The 20,205-nt window shown below is 54.6% G+C and overlaps 1 protein-coding gene across 1 annotated transcript; it reads right to left on the minus strand.

Moving 5' to 3' along the window:
• Positions 1 to 1,213: 1,213 nt before the first annotated feature.
• On the minus strand, positions 1,214 to 19,571 carry TMPRSS5 (transmembrane serine protease 5). The gene is made up of 15 exons (XM_062198366.1): positions 19,494 to 19,571; positions 18,043 to 18,283; positions 14,772 to 14,855; positions 14,115 to 14,217; positions 13,704 to 13,802; positions 13,071 to 13,193; positions 11,300 to 11,435; positions 9,753 to 9,866; positions 8,246 to 8,289; positions 7,367 to 7,529; positions 6,247 to 6,425; positions 3,493 to 3,591; positions 2,931 to 3,073; positions 2,483 to 2,636; positions 1,214 to 1,639 (listed from the first exon to the last, which is right to left on the minus strand). Exons 4-15 carry the CDS (start codon positions 14,209 to 14,211, stop codon positions 1,593 to 1,595), a joined length of 1,398 nt encoding a protein of 465 aa, XP_062054350.1. The 5' UTR covers positions 14,212 to 14,217; positions 14,772 to 14,855; positions 18,043 to 18,283; positions 19,494 to 19,571; the 3' UTR covers positions 1,214 to 1,592.
• Positions 19,572 to 20,205: the final 634 nt, after the last annotated feature.

Below are 20,205 nucleotides of genomic sequence, written 5' to 3' on the forward strand. Positions count from 1 at the left end.
GTGGGTGGCCGGCGCCGTGGCTCAACAGGCTAATCCTCCGCCTGGCGGTGCCGGCACACCGGGTTCTAGTGCTGGTTGGGGCGCCGGATTCTATCCCGGTTGCCCTTCTTCCAGGCCAGCTCTCTGCTGTGGCCCGGGGGGGCAGTGGAGGATGGCCCAAGTGCTTGGGCCCTGCACCCACATGGGAGACCAGGGGAAGCACCTGGCTCCTGCCTTTAAAAAATAAATTAAAAAAAAAATAGGAGTGGGTGTTTGGCACAGCAGTTAAGACACCCGCCGGGATACCCACATCCCACATCAAAGTGTCTGGGTTCTGGCGCAACTCCCAGGCCCAGCATCCTACTAATGCATACCCTAGGAGGCAGCAGTGATGCCACAGTAGTTGGGCCCCTGCCACCACTTGGGAGGCCTGGATTCAGCCCTAGACTTTGGCCTGGCCCAGCCCCTGCCATTTCAGGCATTTGAAGAGTGAAAGAATGTGAGAATGATTTTTTTTTTTTTCAAAATGATAAACTTAAAAGACAGAGGATGAAATTAACAAGCAGATGACAAAATTCTAGAGTAGATGAACAGAAGTCAGTGCCAAAGCTTCAAGCAACATGTGTGGGAGGAAAGTTCTGTTTCCATCCCATGATGGGTCCGTGCAAGAAACTGCAGGGACCGGAACCAAGACCACTTAGCACTTCACTCACTTGAATGCCAGAACTCCTTGGACCTGTGTGCAGAGCTCCTATTTTAAACCAACACCCTATTCCACTGCCAACTTCCTTGTTGTACAGCACCCTGCCCACCCCAGGCAAGTTCCACATAGCCAGGGAGAACAAGAAGTGGCTGAGCCGGCGCCGCGGCTCACTAGGCTAATCCTCCGCCTTGCGGCGCCGGCACACCGGGTTCTAGTCCCGGTCGGGGCACCGGATTCTATCCCGGTTGCCCCTCTTCCAGGCCAGCTCTCTGCTGTGGCCAGGGAGTGCAGTGGAGGATGGCCCAGGTGCTTGGGTCCTGCACCCCATGGGAGACCAGGAGAAGCACCTGGCTCCTGCCATCGGAACAGCGCGGTGCGCCGGCCGCAGCACGCTACCGCGGTGGCCATTGGAGGGTGAACCAACGGCAAAAGGAAGACCTTTCTCTCTGTCTCTCTCTCTCTCACTGTCCACTCTGCCTGTCAAAAAAAAAAAAAAAAAAAAGAAGTGGCTGAGACCAACAGGGCAATGGGGAGAATCCCAACTCCTTGGGCCTAACCTGGGCTGGCCCGGCCTTGACCTTATCTGCCCAGGAGCCTTGGAGCCAGGTGATCCTCTTAGCCTGTCCCTGCCTCAGGCCATAGGGAGAAGGCAGGAGCAGGGGTACCCCGTATGTCCCTAACGATGCACAAGGTGGCTGGGGAGGGGACAGGGTGGAAGGGTAGGCTCCCAGCTGCTCCCAGCAGCCTCTTCGTCTCCAGCAACGGACCCTCTCTTCCTCGTCATCGCTCACCTCCCCTAGCGTTTCTAACCCAGCCCCAGTCTCTCTCCTGTTGTTGAGAAACAGACTCTCAAAATCAAGGCCTAATGGCTCGTAGGTGTCAGCAGCTGGTCTCTCTCGCTGTGTAGATCTCACACCGTCGGCATCAAGGCTGCTGCTGCTCCTCCATCTAGTGGACCTGCCGGAGACCCCAGGAAACATGAGACCACGTGGCCATGACAGTGGAGGACACAGCAAGACTTAGGGCAGACAGTCCTGCACCAAAGAAGGGAGCTAGATTCGTGCTGCAGCTCCGGTGTCACCACTTAGCCATCCAGAACCTTGACTGCCACTTCTAGCAAATGGGGCCGAAAACACCTGTGAGTTTTCTGAGTTTCTTTCTACGATTGGAATGAGGAAGTGGATGCATACCCTACGTGGATCCTAAAGCCATTGTCTTCCACCTGTGCCAGTGCCCAGTGTCAGGGACACTTTCCATTATCACACTGCACACTGGTAAAGCACCTGATACAAATTCATGCCATCTCACCTGGTCCTCCCACAGCCGGTGGGAGGAAGAACGGTGGCATGCCCAGCATCCCAAAGGACGTAACCAAATGCAGAACCCAAACTGCTGGGTGTCAGCTCTCCACTGAGTGCAGGAATGTAGCTGCTTAGGAACTGCCTTAGAGAGCAGGGATGAAAGACCCTAACTAGTATGTAAATAACACCGGCCCTGCCACTCTCAGCCTAGCACCATGCCAGGCGTCGGGCAGGTCTTGTCTCATTTAATGGTCACACTGGCACACAGGTAGCCACAGCCACTATTACCAGGAAACTGAGGCTGACCAAGGTTAGGAACTTGCCAAAGACCACCCAGGAGATGGCAGATCTAGACTATGAGCCCAGGCCTCCTCTTCTCCAGCTAAGGCCACCATTGTCCCTTGTTCCCTCCCCAACACCAAGCAGGGCCCAGACCTAAAGGGTAAAGTTCAAGGGTCCAAGGTGGGGTCCTTTAGAAACCTCCCTGCCCCCAACTCACTTTGCACAGTGTCGTGGATCCAGTCCAGGAACTCAGCCATGTTGGCGTAGACCCCTGGGTGATTGGGTTCTGCACAGCCACGACCCCAGCTGACCAACCCCACCAGGCGCCACATATGCCCATCTGGACACACCAAGGGGCCCCCGCTATCCCCCTGAGGGGTGCAGGCATGAGACAGAGAGAGACAGCCAGTTAGTGCTTGCTGGTGGGAGAGCTCTGGACCTCCATGGGGAATGGGCTCTCCTTCCCAGGCCCCTCTTCTCCCTGCTGGGACACCTGCTAGCTTCACCCCACTCCATAAACTCTTAGCACAAGCTCCCGGCTTGCCTCAGTGTCCCTCCTCCTAGACGGGATGTCTCATGCCACCAACACGCTCAGGCCAGGGCACCAAGCCACAGCAGGTCCCTGATCCCCCCCCCCCCCCCGCTCCCCGGAGCACAGGCCACACCTGGCAGGCGTCGGCCCTCCCATGCAGGTAGCCGGCACACAGCATGCGGGGGGTGAGGGCCCCGCTGTACATGCAAGAGCTGTTGCAGAGCTGGGAGCTGAGCAGGGGCACCACCGCGTCCTGGAGCGTGTCCGAGTTGTGGGCTGCGGGAGACACCGAGAGAAGCTACAGGGCCCTAGCATGGTCCAGGGAGGCAGAGCAGCATAAGCAGAGGTGGTCAGGGGTTCCCAGGGGATATGGAGCCCCAGGGAGGGGGCGGGGCCTATCACCCTTGGTGGCTGGCAGTGGGGCGACCAAGAGGAGGACTCACAGCCACCAAATGCAGAGGTCACGGCCTCCTGGGTTAGAAAAGGCCTGGATGTAAGGAAAACTTCCAGTTGTTCTCTCCAGAAAGACTTGGGCAGCAGACCTGGAGCCCCAGGCCTGCCTGAGGGTGATACCAGGCGCTGGCATGGCCTGAAGAGGAGGAGGTGCTTCACCTTGGGAGAGGATGCCACCCCAACCCACCACCCCACCCCACCACAGCGCCCCTATGCCCCCAGGGCCCCGCGAGCTGACTCACCATGGCTGGGGTCGGTGTGGCCCCAGCCAGACACCCAACACTGCGAGCCGCTGGGGAAGCGCTGCTCTTCCGCGGGTAGGCACACGGCGCCCACGGTGTCTGTGGAGAGGCACACGGTCCCGGTCCCCACTCGGGACCCAGGGCGGGCAGCTCCTCCCCGTCTCCCTTCTCAGTGTCGGTGCCCGGCCTGGACGGCTGGGCAGGTAGTGTGCTGTCCCACCTTGGGGTCACCACTCACAGCGGACATGCGCACACTGCAGTGTGCACGCGCCCTCTAGGGGTGGGCAGTGCACATGCCGCCACCCACTGCCGGGGGACTCGGGAGAGGACGGAAACTGCTCTGGCCCACTTTGGCTTTTCCACCAGGGCGTCTGGTTCCTGCTCGCGCAGTGCTTTCAAAAGTGTGTGACACGGCCCACGGGTGGGCTTCTCTCGGGGGGAGAAGCTCCTACCGAGGACTTCACTACCTAGAACGTGAAGGCTGACCCATTTTCATGCTAGGGATTTTTGCAGTTACATTTATTATTATAAGTAACATGGGTTCTCCACAGAAAAGAGGGGAAACTTTTTGTCTGCCAAAGCCATGTGGATATGGACAACATCATTCGTGGGCCATACAGAATGATCAGCTTAAAAATTAGCCTACTGGGCTGGTGCTGTGGCGCAGCGGGTTAATGCCCTGGCCTGCAGTGCCGGCATCCCGTATGGGCGCCAGTTCTAGTCCCGGTTGCTCCACTTCCCATCCAGCTCTCTGCTATGGCCTGGGATGGCAGTAGAAGATGGCCCAAGTCCTTGGGCCCCTGCACTGGCGTGGGAGACCCAGAAGAAGCTCCTGGTTCCTGGCTTCAGATCAGCCCAGCTCTGGCCGTTGTGGCCATTTGGGGAGTGAATCAGCGGATGGAAGACCTCTCTCTCTCTCTCTCTCTCTCTCTCTCTCTCTCTCTGCTTCTCCTTCTCTCTGTGTAATTGTGTAACTCTTTCAAATAAATAAATAAATAAATAAAAATTAGCCTGCTATAGATTCAGTGAATTTCGAGTCCCACCTGTGGTTACTGTGGCAGAAACAGACAAAATGATTTTGCAGGCCTTATATGGACCGACCGTGAGCTGGATGCTCCCCACCCCTGACTTAGGTAGTTTTCTGTATTAAACATACTTATTTAAGTCAACTTAGAAATATTAAATGGGGGCCAGTGCTATGGCGTAGCAGGTGAGGCCGCCGCCTGCAGTGCTGGTTTCCAATATGGGTGCCAGTTCAAGTCCTGGCTCCTCCACTTCCAATCCAGGTCCCTCCTAATGCACCTGGGAAAGCAGCAGAAGATGGCTCAAGTTCTTGGGTCCCTGGACCCACATGGGAGACCTGGAAGAAGCTCCTGGCTCCTGGCTTTGGCCTGGCCCAGCTTCAGCTATTGTGGCCATTTGGGGAGTGAACAGGCAGATGGAAGATTCTCTCTCTCTCTCTTTCTTTCTCTCTCTTTCTGTAACTCTGACTTTCAAATAAATAAATATATCTTTTTAAAAAAAGAAATATTAAATGTTGAACAAAAGAGTTCACACATGTGATAAAATCTGTGAAATGCCTATAGCCATGACTGTTGTTCAGGCGACCCAAGGATACAGGTGATGATGGGTGAAGTGTGTGTGTGTGTGTGCTTATACAAGTACGTATGGGTATGTGGTGTGAGCGTGTGTGTATGAGAGTGTGTATATGTGTATGGGGGGTGTGGTGTGAGCATGTGTGTATGAGTGTGTGTGTACAAATATGTGTGTATGTGGTGTGTGTATGTATGTGTGTGTATACAAGTACATATGGGTATGTGGTGTGAGTGTGTGCGTATGAATGTGTGTACAAGTATGTGTGGGATATGGTGTGTGTATGTGTAAGTGTGTGTATGGTGGGGCTGAGTGTCAGAGTGTGTGCACGTGACTATGTGAGTACATGTACATGTGCATGTGGGCAGGAAGAGAGATGAGCTGATTTCTCAGGTTTCGTCCTGATGCTGTAAGCCTTAAAACATTCAGTTCAGCTGGGGACCAGAGTGCATTTTGGCATCACGTACACCTGATGTTGCACCAGCTCTTTGTCCATCTTTGGGAGGAAAAGCTTCAGGATCCTTTCAGGCTGAGTCAGGTAGACACAAGGCCAGCAAGGGCAGTGGCTGCGCTGGCTGCAGCCTGGCCTCACCCTTCTGTGGCAGGTGGTATGGCAGACAGGTAGAGCGCCGGCCCAGGTGTCAGGACATGAGACTAAGAAACTTTTTGCCATGTGGCCTTGAAGACAGTCATTTCCCCACCTAAACTTCAGCATCCTGATCTGCATACACCTGCTTCACTTACCTGTCAGCATTGTTACATGGATTAAAAGGGAGAATACTTGGGAAAATAGAAGAAATCCCATTATCTGTAACATGTCACAACATGGCTGGGACCCAGGACTAGCCTGGCCCTGGGGGTGTGGCTCCTCTAACTGACAGATGCAGCCACCGTGACGTTCTGCTTGGGACCACACAGGCAAATCCTACCTGACTCAGCCTGAAAGGATCCTGAAGCTTTTCCTCCCAAAGATGGACAAAGAGCTGGTGCAACATCAGGTGTACGTGATGCCAAAATGCACTCTGGTTCCCAGCTGAACTGAATGTTTTAAGGCTTACAGCATCAGGACGAAACCTGAGAAAGCAGCTCATCTCTCTTCCTGCCCACTGCTGTTCTCCCACCACAGCCCCTAGCCTGCTCAGCTCAGGGCCAGCGTCTCACCTGAGAAGTTGAGTGGTGTCCGGAGCCGCAGGAGGGCAACGTCATAGTCGTGATTCTGGGCACTGTAGAAGGGGTGAAGGATGATCCTCTCCACCATGGCCCCCTGCTGTGGCCTGGCCGCGCTGTGGCTCACCAGCCCTGTGTGGACACGCCAGCTGGATAGCCGGGACAACCTGAAACTGCACACAGGGGCCATGCTGAGCCAGGGAAAGAAAGGGCAGAAGAGGCTGACATAAGGTAGGTTGCAGGTGGGGGACACTGGCCAGAAAAGCCAGTGGTGAGGGCCCCTGTCACCAAGCTGCCAGCTCCCAAGACCCAAGGACCTTGCCTCTTAGTATCATATCAGCAGCTGGCAAGACACTTGGCATGTAGTAGATGCTGAATAGATGCTCAAAGACTGATGGACAGAGCAGTGAGATACAGTGGGTCACCCCTCCTTTCCTTCAGCAATAATCCTCCAAGTTTTACAGCAAACATCAGCAGGCCCTGTGTGATCTCAGGACTCCAAGCTGGGTAGGAAACACTTCCTTCAGTCCCATGTCCATTCACCACGTGTGACATGCGGGAGGCACAGCCCTCCCTGGCCTCAGCCTCCTCGTTGTAAAATGAGGTTACACTCTCTGCCCCGTCTGCCACTAAGAGAAAAGGATCAAAGAGCTCAGTCACTTCTGCATTCCTCCTTCTAAGATGTATTAAGCCCCTGCTACATTCCAGGGATGGGTCTAGGCCCTGGGGTCCCAGCCTGGAAAATCTACAAAGGGATGTGGTGATAAAGGAGGCTGAAAGTCCCTGTCCCCACGAAGCTTCCAGTCCAAAGGACAAAAAAGACATTAAACAAATAACTACAGGGGAATGTTTTTAATTACACTGGTGATAAATGCTAAGAAGCTTGGAGTACTGTGGATGTGGAAGCATTGCAAAAGCTAAAAAAAAACAGAACAGATCTTTGCATCATTCCTGCTACTTGTGCAGATCTACTCTTGACACTGAATGGGGACCAGCTGTCCAACACCAGCCTAGCCCACCCCGGAGCAGACAGCTGGATGTGGACTTTCACACAGGACATCCCAACAGCTGAACAGAAAAGACGGCCAAGGCCCACCCCTCAGCCAGGACTTGCCTGCGCATGCAATGGGCCGCAGTGACCACCCAGTGTGGTGCCAGCACAGAGCCCCCGCACGTGTGCCTGGAGCCCAGGGTCACGCTGGCTTGCCACGGCCAACGCCCAGGAGCTGCAGCCTGTCCACCGACTATCCGGGAAGCCAGGGGCCTTGTCCCACATTCTGCCAACAGAAAAGGGTGAGACAGGAAGAAAAATGGAGGTGGATGAGAGTGTGGTCCTAGCTCAGGGAGTGTAGCCCAGAGCCAAGCCCAAGAGAGTCAGTGTGGCCACCCTTATTCATTATTCCTGAGGGATGAGAAGGCAGACATGTTGATTTTACACCTGCAAGCCCCATGGGCTGTGGGCTTGCTGATGGCGGGGACTACCTCTGCATTACCTATGGAGCCCCAATGCTACCCAAGTAGGATCTGAAGTGAAGGCGTGTGGACGGGCACGTGGGAGGACAGGTGAGTAGATGGAGAGATTAACAGGAAGGCAGGTGAAGGAAGCCCACGACTTTCCCACTGGACCCCGAATTCACCACCTGCCCTTGGTCTCCCAAAGCTGCCAACAGGTTACTCAATGACCACAAATAATTTCACCTTTGGGGTTCTCCAGAAGAAAGAAGTGTCAGAGGTCATGGCAGAGAATTGGCAGGTGGTGGAGTAAGGAGATCGTCAGCCCAGACCGCTGGCTGCTGGGGAACAGGCCCAAACCTCAGGCGGGCTCTGTTTGGGCAGAACCAGCACTGCAAGGAGAGGCCCAGCAGGCAGATGGGCAAGACCCCCAGCCCAAACCCAGCTGAGCTCTCCCTGGGGCTCATCCACACTCAGGGCAGGGGTAAAGGGAGATGCTTTCTTCCCACCACCAGCTTCCTCGGTCCAAAACCTGACTCACCAGAGCATTTGAGGGACACAACTCGGCCAGAGGTGCAGTTGTCCCTGCAAAACAGAGGCACCCACAAGAAGCTGGACAGGTCCCCACCCCGAGGCTGTACATACCCACGCACAGGCATGGCGATGGGGAGGGATGGAGGACATTTCATACTGTTGTCATGGAGCCAACGCCTTAGGAACCCACTATTTCCTTCCTGCCCCCCCAAACACCCAGGCCCCCCGACTCCCAGAGGCAGCAGAAGGACTCCATGTTCTTCGAGGGCTGATTTGGGCGGGTCCAAACTTACAAATAGGGTATTTATAGATGAAAAAGCCACTGACCCACCAAGTGGCCCTGAGTGAGTGTGTGTTCAGTGGATGAATCAGTGAGTGAATGAGGGAACAGGGCTCTTCCCTCAGGTTCCTTCTGGGTTTCCCTCTCTCCTGCACCAGCCCCTTCATCTGAGCCTTGAATATTCATAGCTCTGCTCTCCACCCACCCCACCCCAACCCTTAGCTTAAGTCTCAGTTCCTTGTTGACCAAAACCCCCTGTCTTTATTCATCTCTTGCCCCCAGCAGCCAGAGCCTGATCCTCCTTGCTTCCCAACCCCTGATTTGGAGGTGTCAGTTCCACGTCCACATCAGCTTGCCCATTTGGGTATCAAGACAGGGACCTAGTCAGAGCCCCTGATGTTCCAGCCATGTGTCCGAGGACAGAACCGCAAGACAGGAGCTGCACGGGAGGGGCAGAGGGAATGGCTCAGGTTGGGAAAGGGGAGCTAGCCTGAGAAGACTTCTGAGCAGCGGTGGCAATGCGCACGCTCCCGCCCAGGAGGCCTCTGGGAGCTTGAGGAAGCCTGTGCAGGCACAAAGACCTCTCAGCTCGTGCCCTCAGGGGCTCCATATCCATCCCAGGATTTGGGGGAAGGGCTGCCTCTATTCCAGAACCCTCTTCGTTGGATCCCAAGCAGCTCTAACCAGAATAACTCAACTGCCTCTCTCTTGAAATATCAGAATCAGCCAAAGAGAGTGTGGCAGGGTTGAGAGAGCACATAGTTGGAGATAACAGCGTGGTTTCAAGACCAGGTTTGGCCACTCCTTGGCCAAATGACCTCAGATGAGACCCTTCGTGTAACCTCACTGAGCCTCCATTTTTCCACCTGCAAATCCTGTGACAGTAACAACCAACCCTGTATTTCTGGCAGAGGCAAATAATATGGGTCTTCAAAATTTCATGGAACATGTGTATTATGAGACATCTATGCATGGATTTCAATTTTTTGTGCCAAAATAAACTTATCTTTTCATTCCATTTCTCCATAAACTCTTGGGTGTCCCCTTGTGTAAGGTGTGTAACAGTGATGGGCAGGGCTTATGCAAATGGAGCTTGGAATTCCTGACTGGGACATGTTCCCCTTTGTTCTCCTCTCCCACATGGGCCATGTCCTGGTCACCAGCCTCCCAGGAGGGGAAGATTTTTGCCACCAGGAAGTAACGGACCCCATTCACCTAAACTCAGAAACCCTACCTGGGAAGCCACACCTCCTCCAGGAGACCTTCCAGTCTGGGAGAGAGCTGAGCAAACTCCCGGGAGCCATTGAACTTGATGTCAGACAGGTTCACTCCCTTGTGGTGAGTGAGTCTTAACAGAAGAAGGGAACATAACAGGAGGAAATCAACTTTAAACTGTGCCGTGAGAAGTGGCAGTTATTGTAATGCGCATGCGACATTCGACCATCCCAGTGACCGAGCACGACCCTGCCCATGATCTCTTCAGGTTTTGTGTTTGCTAAAAAGCAGCCACGTGGGGCCGGCACTGTGGCATAGTGGGTTTAGCTGCCACCTGCAGTACCGGCACACCGGGTTCTAGTCCAGGTCGGGGCACCGGGTTCTGTCCCAATTGCTCCTCTTCCAGTCCATCTCTCTGCTATGGCCTGGGAAGGCAGTGGAGGATGGCCCAAGTCCTTGGGCCCTGCACCCCCATGGGAGACCAGGAGAAGCACCTGGCTCCTGGCTTCGGATCAGCGCGGTGTGCAGGCCATAGCTCGCCGGCCACAGCAGCCATTGAGGGGTGAACCAACGGACAAGAAAGACCTTTCTCTCTGTCTCTCTCTCACTGTCCACTCTGCCTGTCAAAAAAAAAAAAAAAAAAAATAGAAAAGCAGCCATATGGGGCCGGCACTGTGGCATAGTGGGTTAAGCTGCCACCTGCAGTACCGGCATCCCATATGGGCATCGGTTCAAGTCCTGGCTGCCCCACTTCAGATCCAGCTCCTTGCTAATGGCCTGGGAAAGCAGTAGACGATGGCCCAAGTCCTTGGGCCCCTGAACCCACATGGGAAACCTGGAAGAAACTCCTGGCTCCTGGCTTCGAATCAGGCCAGTTCTGGCTGTGGCAGGCATTTGGGAAGTGAACCAGTGGATGGAAGATTTCTCTCTCTCTCTCTCTCTCTCTCTGTTTCTGTCTCTGTCTCTTCCACCCCCCCCTTTCTCTGTAACTCTGCCTTTCAACTAAAATAAATAAAATCTGGTTTTTTTAAAGATTTATTTATTTTACTTGAAAGTCACAGTTACACAGAGAGAGAAGGAGAGGCAGAGAGAGAGAGAGAGAGAGAGAGGTCTTCCATCCAATGGTTCACTCCCCAGATGGCCACAATGGCCGGAGCTGCGCCGATCCACAGCCAGAAGCCAGGAGCTTCTTCCGGGTCTCCAAGCGAGTACAGGGGCCCAAGGACTTGGGCCATCTTCTACTGCTTTCTCAGGCCACAACAGAGAGCTGCATCGGAAGTGGAGCAGCCGGGTCTCGAGCCGGCACCCATATGGGATGCCGGCACTGCAGGTGGCAGCTTTACCCACTACGCCACAGCACCGGCCCAATAAATAAAATATTTTTTAAAATGCTCAAAGGAAAGAAACAGGCAGGGGCAACCATTGTGCCCAGAGGCCAGATGGCCAGAGCCACCTCTTGCTATTTCCTGAGTACCTTGATGGTGACAGGCAGAGGTCTCCAACTTCCCTCCCTAGCCCACCTACCAGCCCTCCACCCACCCCAAGCCCCAGGTCGGCTCCTGTTACCTGAGATGCCCAAGGCTCCAGCAGATCTGTACCCCCAGGGCAGGGATCCAGCCCTCATGGCAGACCAGGAGCCAGTCTGGCCGGTCCCTCAGCCACACTTCCAGCAAGAAGTCCTCGCTGCTTATTCTGAAAGATACTGAAACCACAGCATGGCAACCACATCCCATCTGCAGTGGGACAGAGGGAGCTGTACCTGGGTCTCTGTGGGACCTCAAGGGGCCTCAGTGGAAGCATCTGGGTCACCTAACATCACCAATAATTGCCCAGGGTGTCGGGTCAATCCTAAGAACAATAAAACCACTAGTTCTGGAACATCTCAGTTTTGTGCTTTAACCACATGCTCTGAACAGCACTCTGTCACTGGTCACTGTGGCAGCCCTGGACAGCAAGTCTCACCATCCTGACATCTGCCATCAGCCATCTACAGAGCGAAGACCAAGGCACAGATCATGGAAGTGGCAAGCAACAGCTCTAGGACCCAACTCTAGGTCTTCTGATTTCAAATCTTGTGACCATTTATTGAGTATCTGCTTTTTCCAGGCTGTTATGGACTGAATGGTGTCCCCTACAAAGCCATGTGGAAACCCAGCCCCCAAGGTGACTGTATCTGAAGATAGAACCTTCAAGAGGGTAATCAAAGGGTCGGTACTGTAGCATAGCCTGTAAAGCTGCTGCTGGCAGAGCAGGCATCTCATATGGGCACCAGTTCACCAGTTTGAGTCCCCGCTGCTCCATTTCCAATCCAGCTCCCTGCTAACGTGCCTGGGAAAGCAGCGGAAAATGGCCCAAGTCCTTGGGCCCCTGCACTCACGTGGGAACCTAGAAGAAGCTCCTGGCTCCTGGCTTTGGATCAGCCCAGCTTCAGCCACTGTGGCCAACTAGGGAGTGAACCAGCAGATGGAAGATCTCATGCTCTCTGCCTCTGCCTCTCTGTAACTCTGCCTTTCAAATAAATAAAGGATTAACTGAGGTCCTATCGGTCTGGCTGGTGTCCTCGTAAGAAGAGGAAGAGACACCGGGCCAAGGGACGCAGAGAGTAGACGGCCCCTGCAGGTCAGGAAGAGGCCTTCACTAGGAGCCACGTCGGGCTGCCACCTTGCAAGACGCTGAGAAAATAAGTGCCGGTGGCTTCAGCCACCCAGTCTGGCTTTTTTGCTAAGGCAGCGCAAGCAAACAAATTCACAGGCTCCACACTAAGCCCTTTTTATATATTTGCTTTTTTTATCCTTAGAACTTCTTGCAGTAAATATTTTTATTTACATTTTATAGAGAAGGAGACGGAGGCTCCAAGAAGACACATGCCCGAGGTCACGGTCACAGGGCTAGCAAAAGACAGACTCCAGCCCTGTTCTGACTTCCATAACTCACTCTGATCCTCAGCCTCTGAGCAGCATTGCACCTCCTGATCCCCAAGTCTTACCTGGAGGGGCAGGGACAGCAGAGGCGGGGGGATAGGGGCTGACATGGCCAATGTGGCCCCCTGGTGGTCTCCACACCATCACCCCCCACACCTGGCCCCTCTTCTCCAGCATGCCTTCCAGCTCTCCTGCCGCACTGGGCTCCTGGCTGTGCCCCACCTAGAGATCCAGAAAGTCCCCAGGGAGTGCTGGGAGCCCGAAGTTGGAGCTCAGTACTGCGAGGCTGGCCCTGGTCCCCATCACCACATTGGAGCAGGGAGAGATGGACGGGGACAGGGACCTGAGGGGGACCCCAGAGCTGTGAAGGGGCCCTGGGCTGGTGTGAAGTCTCATGGTCTTAGGGGTGTGGCCACCTGTTTTGGGAAGCACCGGGAGCGGAGCCTCCTGGCTGCTGGTCTCTGAGCATTTTGCAGTCGTCCCCTCCTCCTGCAAGGGCTCGGAGATGGGCTGAGAGGCGGCCGGCTGCAGGTGCAACACTGCAGAGAGGAGCAGAGGGGCTCACAGGTGAGAGACTGGGGGAGGGGAGGAGTCCCCAAGGAGGGGGACTCCTGGTCGCCTACCCTGGCTTTGAGCAGGCCCCGACCAACCAACTGGGGAGAGAGGCACAATTCACAGCTCGCTCGCTCTCTCTCACACACACATACACCCATACACACACTTTCAATCCTATTTTCTTTCTCTCTCTCTCTCTCTCTCTCTCCATTACTGGAAAAGATTTCTAGAAAAAGCTTGACTAGGGCCTCCCTGGAAACTTACACTTCCTACTGCAGGACTAAGATGTTCATTTTGTAGAGCCAAAATCCCTGCCATTGCAATGTCAGCCCTTTTCCTCCTGTCATCTACACACAATAGATAAGAAAGATGCTGGCCCCCCTGCATTCCACACCTGCTCAGCACCTGCTCTCCTCTCCCACCTCCCCCCAGATCCTGTTCTTTGTTCACCGCCCAATTCACCCCCAGAACACAGAAGGGCCCCCTGCACTGACCTAGGAGCCATGAGCCAACACCGGCCCCAACCAGCAGTCCCACAGCTCCCAGCACGGTCCAGCCGCGACGCCCGGAACACAAGCACCCCGCCTGCGAGACTGGAAGGTACGAGACGTCTCTGTCCCCTACTCCTGCCAGACAGCCTTGCTCCACCCTGGGGCACCCACTGGATTCCCACAGAACTCTGCCCCAGCCCTGTGGGCCTGGAACGGGTCAGGTGGTCAGGCTCCGATTACTGCAACCCACGGAGCCCACTCACTCCCCAGAAAGGGAAGAGGGAGAAGAAACAGGTTGACGGGATTGAGAGGGAGAGGTTTCTGAGCACCCATTATTTGGGGCTGGCCCCAGGAGTATCTGGGGGAGGCAGGGAAAATTCCCTTCACTGCCCCCACCCTGTCTCTCTGGCCTGCTGGGCTGCTGCTGGTCTCCCGGCTTTGCTCCAAAGGTCCCAGGTCCCGGGCTCTGCTCTGTGCACTGAGCTTCCATCTGGGATGGCTCTTCCAGCATCAGACTCTGGGGAAATAGTGGTCAGACAGCCAGGGCGCCCACGCCGAGAACTGCCAAGACAAGTCCCAGCCCATGTGCCCACGCTCCCCCTGCGCTGTCACCTGCAAGCCTCACTCATCCTGAGGACTCTCCACAGAGGCCCCTCCAGGCCCTCCCTGCTCTCCTGGGGCCCCCGCACCCCCTGCTCTCAGGGACACAGCAGACACTGGAACCTGGATCTGGCCCACTTGGTTGCCCACCTTTATCTTGCCTCCATGAGCATCCCCAGCATCTGCTGGAGCCCCTCCACATGGCCCCTCAGGCTTCAGCTTCCCCTCTCCAACCCCGTCTTCATTCCCCCTACCCCATGCGCCCTCCCACCCACTCATTCTGTGTCACTAAAGTGTCATTAGGAGGACAGAGTGGGGAGTTGGGAATAAAGCAATATGGGCCACCTACACCACCCCAAAGGCTTTGCAGTGCAGTCCTGAAGACGTCATGGAAACAAGGTGGAATATGTTAAGCCACAGAGGCAAGGGTCAACAAAGCTACCACCAGCATGCAAAAGGATAAGCACTTACTTCTCACTGAGATCAGGGAAGGCTTCCTAGACGAGGCAGCTCCTGGGAGAGGCCCTCACAGATGAACAGGGCTTGAACTGGTAGCTGTGAAGAATGGGAAGTAAGATCTGGCAAAATCTCACACAGTTCAAAGCTAGGTCTACAACCTACAAAGTGAACTTGGACAACTTGGGCTGTCTGTCCAAGGTAAGGGTGACAACTCCTACCACCCCATGAGCAATGTCTCTCCTCCAGCATGGTTTCCCTCTGGTACTGCACCCCACAGAGCCTGTGCGACCTTTCTAAACATGGGTGCGGGAGCCCCACCCTGCCTCTGCAGCTGCAGGATGGAGGCGGCGGGGGGGGGGGGGTTGCTGCAGCAAGGCTCCCGGCACCCCCTGAGAGCCTGACACTCACAGCTTCCTCCACCCCAGAGCTCCAGGGCACACTGCCATGCGAGCCCACAGTGCCTTCAGGCACCCTCGCCCCACGGACGTGGCTCCTACTGTCCCCTCCCTGTAGAGCTGTCTCCTACCGACCCCCCACCTCCGGAGTCAGCCTGGCCGCCCCTGGCCCAGGGACCTTCCTTCGACACAAACAGCGCCTGCTGCTGTGCTGGGCTCCTTTCATCCTCTCTCCCTCCCTGCTCACTGCTCTCTGTATCCCTCGCACAGAGCCTGGCACAGAAGGGGAGCTGAGTTAAAGCACACGGAGGGCAGGAAAGAATAACGGCCATCCTCAACACTGCAGATGGTAAGTACAATAATATCCATCAGAAAGGCGTCAGACCGTGGGTTCTTTCTCAGGGAGTTCCTCCAGGCAAGCAGACACGTCTCCTTAATTGAACTGGCCACGTTTCTCGGTCAACACTGTGATCATAAAAGCCCACAGCACTGACTCCAAAGCAATGCTGGCTTGGATGTGCTTCTCGGGTATCGCATGGAGTGTTCCCTTCACGCCAAAACTCTCCCCAGGCCTGCCAGGCGCTCCACTGAACCGGCTTTGCCGGACCTCTGGTTGAGGGCAAGAAAGCCTTCATCAGACTCTCCTGGGCCAGTCACCTCTAAATTCCCCTGAAATCATCCCTCTGGGCCCCTGAGCGCTCGGGCCAGTTCAGCTCCCAGATGCAGCTCTGGCCCAGTACCTTCCTATGGCGCAACCTACCAGCCCCACCTTCCCATGCCCTACACCTGTTACAGCCAGGACCTGCAGGACCGGACCCCCTGCCAGCAGCAGGCCTGTGCTCCAATGGGAAAACAGGTCGTGGTGTGCGTGCTGTCACATACACTCCCGTGTGTGCCTACAGCTGAGCCTCCACAGGGCAGGGCAGCGAGGCTAAAGGACTGCAGACTGGGGAAAGCATCAAGTACCCACAGAAAAGCAGAGCGGGTAACAGCCTGTGAGACCCGGCCTCTTCTCTGAGGGTATGGCTTGCTCTTGAGTGGATGTTGCTCTGAGCAGCGAGGCAGGACCTGCTCTACAGAGACTGCCAGGGCACGCTCAGCCTCTCCCCCGTCTTGGTTTCAAAGGTAGCTGGGTATTAAGCCTCTGAACAAACTGGCCCCATTTTAGGTACCAGCCCACCTCAAAACCCACCTGCCCAAGCCCAAGTGGCAGCCTGGAAACCTGGTCCTCTTTGAGTGGGAGTGCCGTGTGATAGTGATGTGCTAAGTGCCGCCTAGTTGCAAAATGCTAGACTAGGCTATGGGGACACAGGAAGTCCCGGAGTGGGGGAGGGGGAGACAGGAGGTTGGCCACACAGGGTCCCCTCCAGGATCCAACTCCTGCACCACAGCTGCCTGGGGGAGGCTCTCTCCACCAGCCTAGGAGAGAGGGAGAGACAGAGGGAGAGAGGGAGCAGGGATGCCACAGAGATACAGCCTTACTGTGTAGGTGGATGGCCCGGATGGAAGGCTTCAGGGTCTGCCAGACAGCGTTCTGCTCATGTCCCTGGGTCAGCATTGATTAAACAGCCCAGCCTGTCTGGTTAGAGGAGAAGGTCTCCCTGGTTCACGCATGGCCCCTCCCTACACCCTGCTCCACACACACGCACATGCCAGAGAGACAATGAACTCTGCTCAGGCCCCATGAATAGGCCCCTTGTCTCAGGGAAAGGGAGCCAAGTGCTACTAGGTTGGGCAGCCCCAGCCCCTCCCATCTGCCAACTAGAAGCTCAGAAACTCAGAAAAAAGGTTATGGGGAAGAGGGAGGCCAGTTACTGTTGCTTAGCAACCAGGTCCCTTGTGCCGAAGAGTGTGCCCATGCCATGCGTGCTAGCATGACTCCTCCTTCCCACGGACGGGGCTGTACTGTGGAGCCTGCCACTAACATTTGCTAAAATGTCTCTGAGCCCTCGGGATTACATCTTGCCTCTATGGGGTTGGCTCGCCCAGCAGTCTGGGGTTGTCACCATATTGGGTCTCTTGGGCGATGAAGGGGTCATTTTTCTCGCTCACCTCCGGACTGCACCTGTCTCCCCAATGTCTGGGAAATGAGGCCTCTCCACCTTGTAAGCCCTGGGGGCCACTGCGACCTGCAGTGCTTTTTGCTACACAGGACAAGGTGTCCCAGCTGAGCCCAGGCTGGGATGAACACACCTGGGAGCCACATCTCTTTGGATAAGGACAGAGCAAGTCCCAGGGAAGGGAAAGGCTGGAGTGGCTTTCCTTCCTCCAAATCGCCTCTCAGATCCCTCAGATGGCACAGTTCAGAAAATGGGCTTGGGGCCGGCGCTGTGGTGCAGTAGGTTAAGCTTCTGCCTGTGGTGCTAGCATCCCATATGGACACCAATTCGAGTCCTACTTACTCCACTTCCAATCCAGCTCCCTGCTAATGATCTGGGAAAGCAGCAGAAGATGGCCCAAGTGCTTGGGCCCCTGCACCCATGTGGGAGACACAAAAAAGCTCCTGGCTCCTGGCTTTCTATTGGCCCAGCTCCAGCCTTTGTGGCTATTTGGGGAGTGAACCAGCAGATGGAAGACCTCTCTCTCTGTCTCTCCCTCTCTCTGTAACTGTGCCTCTCAAATAAATAAATAAATATTGGGAAAAAAAAAATATGGGCTTTAGAGTCAGTCCTTCATCCAAGCCCAGTTCACCCACTTCCCTTACCTATTAAATGAGGGTAATGGTACCTGCCCTTTGGAGTTGGTTAGAATTACATGAGATACTGACTATAAAGTGCTTAGCCTGGTGTCCAGCACAGTAACTGCTACTGTTGTTCTCATTACTGCTGAGCCCCAGCCACACAGGCTTGGTTTTTACTTTTTGCTTCCTACTTTCAGCATCCACTCACTGGGTCCCCTGGGGTTGTGGTCATCACTCAGAGCTCTCCACCTGCAAAGCAATGAAGACACACAGGGCAGCTATGCATCACAGAAGCAGGAGGAGAGAAATGGCAGCTGGAGCCCACTTCCCTGGGTCGGCTCTGAGGTCTCCTATGGCACACTCTTCAGCCTGCAAACAGACGCCTACTGCATGTTCGCCCCCAGGCTGGGCATGGGGGATTCCTCAGTCACCAACCGGGAGCTCATAGGCTAGAAGGAAAAATAGGAACAGATATAAAGTATTGTCATTCGTCCCAAGTGGATTGCAGAAGCTGAACTCAGTGGAGGACCGGCTGGCTCTTTTGCCCCGAGGACAGAGAGCCTCCCATCAGAGGAGATGCTGGAGCCTGGCCTTGAGAAATGGGCGGGCAATCACAGAGGAGGGCACTTCAAATATACTGCAGGGGCTGTCAGGGAAAATGGCAAAGACCTCTGGCAATCCTTTCCTCCATGAAAGCCACCAGAAAACGGGGCGTGGGGTGGGGGGATGGTCAGAACTTTGTCAGAACTCCGGAAATGAACCACACTCGTACAGGGAGCTGAGGAAGTCTTCATACAAGGAAGATGACGTCATCTCAGTAATAAAAGTGTGTTTTGTGGCATTGTCACTTCCCATCCCCTCTTGTTCTCAGTGCCCTTGGACAAACAGTATTTCACGATCACAGTGGAAATCGGCAATGTGGCAGCCACAAGAAGGGGTAAAATAGGCTTGGAGCCCCTGAAAGCCCCAGGCCCAGAGAGTTGTCATTATTTGGACTGTCTAGTGGTTCCCTGGAAGATTCCAGTAGCAAAGTTGTCTTTATCTGACCTGACTCAGAGCTTGCCCAATGTGAATAGCTTTTCCCTAAGGACATTTGTCAAAAACAATTGGAGATAATTGTTGGACTTTGTGGCTGCCTGAGGCAATGGGTAACCAAAATATTTGGAGCAACCAAAATATTAACAAGGAAAATCTGGGAATGGCATGCAAGACAAATTCCTGGGAATCTAGAAAGCCACATACATGCATAGATCTGTGTACATGCCAGGGCTGTACATGTGTGCAGGAGAGAGCTAAGAAAGGTCCTGGCTGGCGCCGTGGCTTAACAGGCTAATCCTCCGCCTTGCGGCGCCGGCACACCGTGTTCTAGTCCCGGTCGGGGCACCGGATTCTATCCTGGTTGCCCCCCTTCCAGGCCAGCTCTCTGCTATGGCCCGGGAAGGCAGTGGAGGATGGCCCAAGTGCTTGGGCCCTGCACCCGCATGGGAGACCAGGAGAAGCACCTGGCTCCTGGCTTCAGATCAGCAAGATGCGCTGGCCGCAGCAGCCATTGGAGGGTGAACCAACGGCAAAAAGGAAGACCTTTCTCTCTGTCTCTCTCTCACTATCCACTCTGTCAAAAAAAAAAAAAAAGGTCCTACGCTCTCACTCCTGGCTCACCTTGAGGCTCTGCACAAGCAGGAAGACCAAGGTCACAAATTTCCTGTTCGATTGCTGAAGCCAAGCCCCAACACACACACAGAGCTCCCCTGCAAAAGTGAGAGACTTATTAATTCCATGCATCAAGACAATCTGTTCAGTCATTAACTGACTAGAGACTATAGAATTAATTCCAAAAGTCATTAAACAGACAAGCCACGGTAACAACAAACCCTGAGGAACGGGAAGAATCTTATTTCCAGAGTTTTCCTAATGTATTCAATTATTATAGATCCATTTCCAACAAGAAATTATGAGGCACACAAAAAAACAAGAAAGCACAACACATATACAGGGCATAAAGCAATCAACATAAACTCTGTATGAAGAAGACCAAAAAGTGGACTTCCCAATAAAGACTTCAAACCAACTATGCTAAATATATTCAAAGAATTGAAAAAGGAGCTGGCATCGTGGCATAGTAGGCGAAGCCTCTCCCTTGCAGCGCTGACATCCCATATGGGCACTGGTTCATGTCCCAGCTGCTCCTCTTCTGATCCGGCACCCTGCTTATGGCCTGGGAAAGCAGTGGAAGATGGCCCAAGTTCTTATGCCCCTGCACCCATGTGGGAGACCCAGAAGAAGCTCCTGGATCCTGGCGTTGGAACAGCCCAGCTCTGACTGTTACGGCCATTGGGGAGTGAAACAGTGGTTGGAAGATCTCTCACTCTGC

This window comes from Lepus europaeus, chromosome 7, assembly GCF_033115175.1.
Source record: "Lepus europaeus isolate LE1 chromosome 7, mLepTim1.pri, whole genome shotgun sequence".
NCBI lineage: Eukaryota > Metazoa > Chordata > Mammalia > Lagomorpha > Leporidae > Lepus > Lepus europaeus.